Source organism: Nelumbo nucifera, chromosome 1 (genome assembly GCF_055504915.1).
Source record: "Nelumbo nucifera cultivar China Antique chromosome 1, China Antique-T2T, whole genome shotgun sequence".
Taxonomy (NCBI): Eukaryota; Viridiplantae; Streptophyta; class Magnoliopsida; order Proteales; family Nelumbonaceae; genus Nelumbo; species Nelumbo nucifera.
Window position 1 is genome coordinate 11,728,255 of NC_142649.1, and position 8,092 is coordinate 11,736,346.

An 8,092-nucleotide genomic window follows, 5' to 3' on the forward strand; every position below is an offset into this window, starting at 1 on the left:
CAACGCAATTTCTGGAACAGAAACAGATTGGCCTACGTCTCCAATGTGAGTCCTTAATTCTCAATCCAAACCACAAATCCACCAGCAATCCAGCCTCCTTTATTCACATAAAAATAGAAAAAGAAAAAAATTCGAGCAATATCTCCAGAGGTCTTATGGCATAATATAATCTTGTTTATAGATACCATGATACCATCCACTGACAGGGTGTATATTATATATAATTTACATTTGGATTGTCGTGAATTAGTAGTTCCTAGTCCAATCTATCTGTACTGTCGTTTTTCTGCTTCAGTTGAATGAATATTTGTTTTACCAAAAAAAGTCCAATCACTCGTACTGAGATAAATAAAATAAATATAAAGAAAATGTACCTGGCAGAAATCGTCCTAAATGGCAATTGCACTCCTAAAGCAACATGATTCAAGTTCCTTGAGACTACATTTCAAATGCAAAACATAGTTGAGAATGGTGATCAAGTCTAAAAACAGTTGAGACTCATGAGTCTACTATAAATTTACACCCACTTTGATTGGAATATTCAATCATAGAATATATGAAGACAAAAGCTTTAAAATACATATATTGACACAAACATAGCCCACCAGGGATGAAGTTTATCACTGGTGAAACTAGTACAAGTTTGATCAAAGTTCTGAACAATAAGACTTGAATGATGAACCAGTATTGCAGGAAGCACATTAAAAGGCGTTAGTGTGAATGACCAAAGTTTGTCCTGCTGAAAGACTATTTTCATTGTGCCCTGAAAACCAATAGAGCGCTTCTGTACTCCATCAGATGTCCTGCAACTATATAGACAGCATGCAAATGAAGGATCAAGTTTGGGTTTTACCAAACTGACAATGCTGGAGATCAAGACTAACCGTCAATCAACAATCTGCCATGGCCTTATATCAGAAGAAATTTCAGCCTCTATCCATTCAATCCTTGCAAATATATTTTCTCATGTAGAAGTATAGTGGAGATGTTGCTCATAGAAGCTTATTAACTGGAAAATAAGAAAAAAAGGGGTCATAGAACTATTTCCTACATTATTACATCAAAATTGTGTAATCATAGTTAAGAGAGAACAATTTGTGCAACAGAGGGTAAAATACCAGAAGAGGATTATTAGTCTTTAGAAATTTGCTATCCACCACCACTTCTTTACCATCAGACCTATAAAATTTCAACCCAAACAATAATATCAACAACTATGTAAAACTTTAAATATAAGTTGTTTGTTTGGAAATTTCTACCCATCTATAAAACAAAGTTTCCTGGACAGAACTGATGCTTGTAAGCTAGAGTAGATGAAAATAAAAGTCCAAAAGAGAATGGTCAAATGTAGAAACAAAATTCGAAATTAAAAAAGACTGCACACTATGATACTGAAATGTGCAGAATATGAATTAAGGGAGTATAAGCCATTCAGTGGTGTTCCCATAAACAGAAAAGATCAAGGGGTTCAATGCATTGTAGAAAAAACAAAAGCTTCTATGGGGCTAAAAGTTACATCTGAAAATAACATTCCAGAACCTCCATACCTCTGACAGGTTATTGCACTTCAATTTCTTCTTGCATGCATTAACTGTTTTTTTTATTGGGATTGCAAGCATTAACTGTTGCAAAACTTTATTTTGTAATTAATTTATCTTTGGTAATTCAACAATTTTGTATATTATGGGTGTTAAAGCAATTCCATGCAAGAAAGGACAAAAACATTTGAGCCATGATGTTTTGAGAAAAGATCAATTATGTGATCCTCATATTCGTGAATGAATATAATCTAACAATAACAGCTACATATTTTAAAATTATGAATAGTTTTTCTTGCACCCATCTATTGAATGCATGTCAACCTTTCTGTTTTTCTTCAGCCAAAGAAAAGGAACCTTTTGTTTTCTCCTTGGGAGGAGGGAGCAACTGACTTATAAATATATAAGCTCATCCTAGAAGCTACATTGCCCACATATAACAGGTTAACAGTAATAGATGTATATTTATTTAATTATTTTGCATGTCTACATTGAGGTAGATTGAGTGGGTGGGGGCTCAAAAAGGTGATGTACTATAGAAATAAATTTCTAGAAAAAGTAAAGAATTTAGATGAAGATATTGTGGGATAAGATGATCAACTGTACTAAAGGAGTATTATAAAATGTGAAAAAAAATTAAAAAACAAAGCAAGTAGTAGACATAGACAGATGTAGGTAACATAAATATGTTTCTGTTTATGTTACCTAACCCATTCTTTTCTGTATCAAGTGATACATTGCACAACTTAACTTAAACATGTTTCTGTTTCACACTAGTACAAAAAATCACTTTGTCAAAAAATTAAAAAAAAAAATGATTAGTTACTCAATAGTGCTTCTCCTATAAGGGGGAAAAATAATTTTCTCTTTTCAATCTTTTCAATTGATCCCACAAATAAATTTCTTTTGACATTTTTGGGAGAGAGCCCAATAAAGTGATACAAGGCACTGTTCTGTTCCTTAATGATTTTGCTAGCCTAGCATAAATGGCTAGAATCAAATCCCATCTCAGCCATTGGATTTTCTTCCTTCAACACAAGATTTTACTACATAACATGAAACTTTTTGGAAGGATCCGGATTCTATCACTTGGTGCTATAGGGATGAAATCAAGAAATTCAAGTGGAAAACAAGGAATATGAACATAAGAATGTAATGGGTGGGGAGATCTACAAATGCAATGGCTGACTGTTTAGCTATGCAAGGGGCCAATAGGGATCAATTGTATTGGGCTCAGTTGTAAGTTGTATCTTTACAATTTAACATTTATCAAAAAAAAAAAATAGTGTAATTTAACACTTCATTGGGAGAGGTTGTAGTTTGCACCTCTCCATTCGATGCTTGTACTAGCTTGAATCTTTAATGTTAATAAATTTTCATTTATCAAAAAAAACATTTTTTGCACAATTATTGCTTGTGAAAACGTTCTTTATTCCTATACACATCATTTTTCCCATGAACACATTGCAATATCACATCTCACATGCACCATTTATGTTTCTAAATTGACACCTCTTCACATACATATCTTTTCCTTACTCTAGATTAACTACCCTTTTCTACATTAAGAATGCTAATTTCCATTCCTTCCTCCAAACCACCTCTATTTTCATTTGGTAATTTATCTCATCAAAATTGGCTACACTCATTTGTATAAACCCCCTTGCAACTTACAAAACACTCCTCCTCCAAGCAAAGATCAGTATTCTTCAATTTGATTGGTTATATACGTCTCTAATCCATGTCACAGACTCACAGCTTAGGGCCATTTGATAAACAACTGAAGTGATGATTGAAATGAATGACTTATTGCTTTGTTTCTTAGTGAATAAGTTTTTAAGTAGGTTATGAGCTCCTTAATGGTTGGAGCTGAGGTTGGGTTGATTAAACCTTCAAACACTTTATTATTTATCCAATAGAAGGCAAGGCAATTAAACATTCAGTTCAGCCACTTTACCCATTATTAAATGGCCCCTTAGTTTTTCCTCATGTTACAAGTCTTTTTATCTTGTATTTTTTTTTTGATGGATTCATACTTTTTCTTCTATATATAATGTTGAAGTAATTATTGGCTACCATGAATCTTGTTTTTCTTCTAATTGAATAGGTTTTGTTTTTGATGGATATTGCATGGTTGTGCAAGATCTTAACTACGGTTCATATCATAGATGTTTCAATAAAGTAATGGAAACAAGTTAGATAATTTGAACAAGTGAAGCCAGACACTCAGTAGGAAATTTGCCATTAGATCTGAATCCATGTCCAGAAAATGAGTGGCAAAAATGCATATTTTGAGATGGATGAGTGGAAAAACTAGAAAGGATAGGATCAGAAATGAAGCCATTCATAGGAACTTAGGAGTAGCTCCAATAGGTGATAAAAGGAGAAAAAGTAGACTAAGGTGGTTTGGTCATGTGCATAGAAGACCATTAAGAGAACCTGCAAGAAGAAGTGATTTGTTACAAGGTTAAAAGGGCAAGAGGTAGACCGACAAGAACATGTGGGTAGAAGTAGTAAGAAATGATTTTAAGTGCCAATAATTTAGCAACAGATATGACAGTAAACAGAACAGATTGGTGAAATAGGATTTATGTAGTTTTACAACAATGAGAAGAGGAAGTTTAAGTGATTGACTAAGGACATTGATGTAAAATGTATTTGGGTAAAGAGAAGTGCCAACTCCTTCACCAATTATCTAGGCAGGGGGTGCATAGGGATTCTATTTTCTGAGCTCATTTGTAACTGGTTTTTCTCTCCTTGATTGTTTATTCTGATCCCTAAGGGAGCTAAGATATTTTATCCCCCCCCCCCTCCTTTGTATTTTAATCTCTTATATTAATGAAATGCTTCCTGTTATTGATAAAAAAATAGGATTTATGTAGCTGACCCCATATAGTTGGGTTGGATGATGATGATTATCTGACTCCATAACAAGATCATTGATGAATAGGTATTGCCATATACAGGAGTAGGTACCCTTATTACAGGAGCTATTGAACTCGATTTTGATTGATACACATTATGCAGCCTGGAGCCATTTGGTGTCAGAAGCTCATTCAGAGGAGTTGGTGAGAGATTTTCATTGTGCATTCATGTTTGAATGGTCATGGTGACTTGGTTAGAGCAAATGACATAACTATGCTCCAGAGCCTTCATCTGATGTTTTCTAAGTGCTTTAAGAGTTAAGATATTGACAGGGACTCCTGAGTTGTTAGTGGATGGATGCAACATAGATATCAGGACTTTAGGACTGTGAGACATTTGATTAGGGAGACGGGAGCTTTCTTCAAGTGAATATCTTATTCAAATGGATCTAAGGTCCACTAACTGATTTGCAGATGCTTTGGCTAAGAGAGGGGACTCTACGCCTATTTTGTTGGGTAACCTGACTCTGGATATTGCAGGTGTTAGCTTCTTTGTTGCTTTATTACTATGTTTTCTATGCCCTCCTATGGGGCCAATGCATCACTGTATGTTTCTATTTCGGTCCTCAGTAAAATTCTTGTTAGTAATAAAAAATAAGGATCGGATGAGGTAATGCTTTAGAAGTCTTGTAGGGATTGGGTTGTAGCATGACAGCCATAGAGCTATGTTTGGCTTTATGTTGGCTTAGTTCAGAGTGCATGTTGTAATTGGTAGTGGGTAGAAGATGAAGATTCCACATAGAATCCACTAAAACGATAGTCCAAGTTTAATGGTTGAGTTGTGGCATGCCAGCATAGAATACCACTGCTGCTACCATCTTCTCTAGTGTCCCCTCCTAGTAACTGCGAACTTAGTATGACATACAAAAAGAATATATTTCAAGAAGTTTAAAAATCTAAAACCTTAGAATAAGACTAACACTTGAAAACAAATTAGAATCTATAGCCGTTACATGGTAACTATCATGAAGACATCCTTGTCACATTTTTCCCACTTCAAGAAAAATTGGTTTAAAATAGAAAAATATATATGTTAAAAGGATTAGAAAAAAGGAAAAAGAAAGGATGGGGTGGTAGAGGTAAAAATACCTGACTGCCAGGAAAGTAACTGTGACATCTTGGACATTGTTCAATATGTTAGCTGAATACCCTATAGGCTTAACAATCTTGGTAATAGAATATGGATTTGTGGAGTCATCCAACTTGTTCTTGTTACACATATTATCTCCATTGGACTCAGCATCATCTATACCCACTGGGCCAATTCTATTGCGATGTTCAATAGTGCTTCTCACAAATGGATTTTCACCATTGCCGGGTCCACCTGAGGCCAAATCCTGTTTAAACCTTCTCACACATCCAGACTTCCTCTTCTTGGCACCCGTTAGGAGACTGCTCTGAGCAGGTTCCATACTCTCAACCTTTGAAATTCCATTAGTAGGACCATCTTCTGAAATCTTGGCATCAGGGAAACTTGTTGAAAATTTCTCATCATTTCCTCCATTATTAGGCGTCATTGCTTTTAGCTCACTCACCCTGGGATCAGCTTCATTTGCTTGATTGTTTGGTTTACGTTCCATAGAGATGTTTACAGATCTATTTTCAGCAAGGTGTTCAATCCCCTCAACACTCACAACATCTCCTCGCTTATTCGAATGATTACCCTGGGTTGCTTTGCCCATTTCTGCTCCATCAGCAGTAGCAGCAGGACTGACAAGGCTTGAATTGTCTGAAGGAGCAGAGGGAAGAGGTTTATCACCGAATTTAAGAACCTGTAAACCTGTAGCTACACGCTGCTTCTTCTTCGTTTGAGTGTGGAAACCTCCAGACTTCCGTTTACGCTTGCGAGAACACCGACTCTTGCTCACACGCAGGCTTTAAAGCCCAACAAGAACCCCCAAGAAAATTGGTCAGGTATTGAGCAATTTCGACCATTTTCTACTCAAGCAAGAATACTGGAAAAATCAACAAAGAAGAAAAGAAAAGCAAGGAAGAAACCTGTCTTCAAATGCTTCAATGACGTCAGAACACTGTACCAGGTTCTCAAAGGGTTCCCACGTGTTGGCAGTCTCCGGCCAACCACGCCTGAAAGAAGATGGTAGAAATGGTGCTTTAACCAGTCCATACCCCACACAAGTGAAAATTGAGAAATAACATAAAATAAGGCGCTTAGCTACTCACCATTTGATCAGATACTGGGTTTGACCCTTTTGCCCCAGCAATTCATAGCAGCAGAAAGCAAAAGATTAATGTAAAAAAGAAACCCAATATCAAAAACAAACAAACGAAGCAAGTGGACTGGTAGGGTTTGAGTTTCACCGGTGGAGTACCTTGCGAACCCTTTTCCCCCTGACGTCTTCAATCTCGTAAAAGCCATCATCAAGCTTGGGGCGCTCTTTTCCCACTCCAGCTTCTCTTTCTCCCTCCTCCTCCTCGTTTTCTTCCCCTTCTTGCTCCACCACTTCGGCCACAGCCTTCGCCGCTGCAGCTTCGCCTCTAACGGCGTTGTGGTGTTCCTCAGTCGGTTCGGTCTTCTTCTTGCAGACCATTCTCTTCGCTCTGGTACTTTCTGCTGTGCCCGTTTGTGTGCACTTGCATGATTATTCGGGGCAGGGAAGCTGCCAACATGGGAAAATCTAGTTGGCACATTTTGAATTTGCCATTTAACTGATTTTAAATAGTGATTCCTTCGTTACGACAGAGACAGAGAGGGAGGACAAGACATGAACATCTTCCATGGCATGACCGCATGAGGATTGAGGAGCAATTGCATTGTGGAAATCCGAAAGCCACCTGATTTGTTGCCTCATTATCACTGGTTCAACAACCCGCTAAACGGCCATTGCATTTAGCTCATCCATCTGTATAAATTGCATTTGCATACATTGTTGTAAGACTCCAACTAGACCAACTGACCCATGACTCAAGGACAGTAGGTCCTTTTCTCGTGATGGTTAAGCCGGCCATTAGCCAAGATGCCTTGTCTTATATGGACAAGGAAGCAGATTCCACCGGAGAAAAGAAAACCTCCACAAGACATCAACGAATGCCCTCATCTCGATAAATGCATAAGCCCTGTTCATTTGGGATAGGAACACCTAATTATAAATAGGTATTCCCCGCTTGAGGTAAGGGACTTTTGGAAATCTTTAAATACTTCTCTATACTATTTCTTTAGTCCGGACCACCATTATTTCAACATGCTCGGCCCGGCCACATCTTTCTCTACCCAACTGACTTGAGCATCAGAGTACCTATCCAGGGAACAATTCCCCGGTCTTTTGACCTTTTCTCCTGGTTGTAGATCTCGGTGCACAGCTCTGTCCTTCCACCTCGACCCCGTCCAATTGGCAGGATTACCTGATTGTGTCCTCGGTTCAGAACACCTCGGATCGAACATCATCAGATTGGTGTCTACGGGAAACGTACAAAGTCATTTCCCGAACACCTTTCTACGCACTTAAAACAACCATGCCTAAAAACACATCCGATAGCACTGGTGCCCGTTCCCTATCTCATGGATCCTGCTCACTTTGTAGCTCTCCACTTCGAAAACCCCAACATCAGACTGTGGTCGACCCCATGCAATTCCAATCCATGTAGCAGAAAGTCAACTGTATCCTAGCCATG

General features: G+C 37.7%; 1 protein-coding gene across 1 annotated transcript; it reads right to left on the reverse strand.

Annotated features, from left to right (window-relative positions):
* Window positions 1–419: 419 nt before the first annotated feature.
* Window positions 420–7,539, reverse strand: LOC104610276 (chromo domain-containing protein LHP1-like). Its single transcript, XM_010276816.3, has 6 exons — window positions 6,793–7,539; window positions 6,644–6,669; window positions 6,461–6,547; window positions 5,552–6,337; window positions 1,119–1,179; window positions 420–1,009 (listed from the first exon to the last, which is right to left on the reverse strand). Exons 1-6 carry the CDS (start codon window positions 7,009–7,011, stop codon window positions 965–967), a joined length of 1,224 nt encoding a protein of 407 aa, XP_010275118.1. The 5' UTR covers window positions 7,012–7,539; the 3' UTR covers window positions 420–964.
* Between the last annotated feature and the right edge of the window lie 553 nt (window positions 7,540–8,092).

Coding starts and splice junctions, on each gene's coding strand:
- LOC104610276 (XM_010276816.3), bottom strand. CDS start 7,011: ATGGTCTGCAAGAAGAAGACCGAACCGACTGAGGAACACCACAACGCC. Junction 6,338..6,460: donor ATTGAAGCATTTGAAGACAG/GTTTCTTCCTTG, acceptor TGGGCTTTAAAG/CCTGCGTGTGAGCAAGAGTC. Junction 1,180..5,551: donor GTTACTTTCCTGGCAGTCAG/GTATTTTTACCT, acceptor GAAATTTTATAG/GTCTGATGGTAAAGAAGTGG.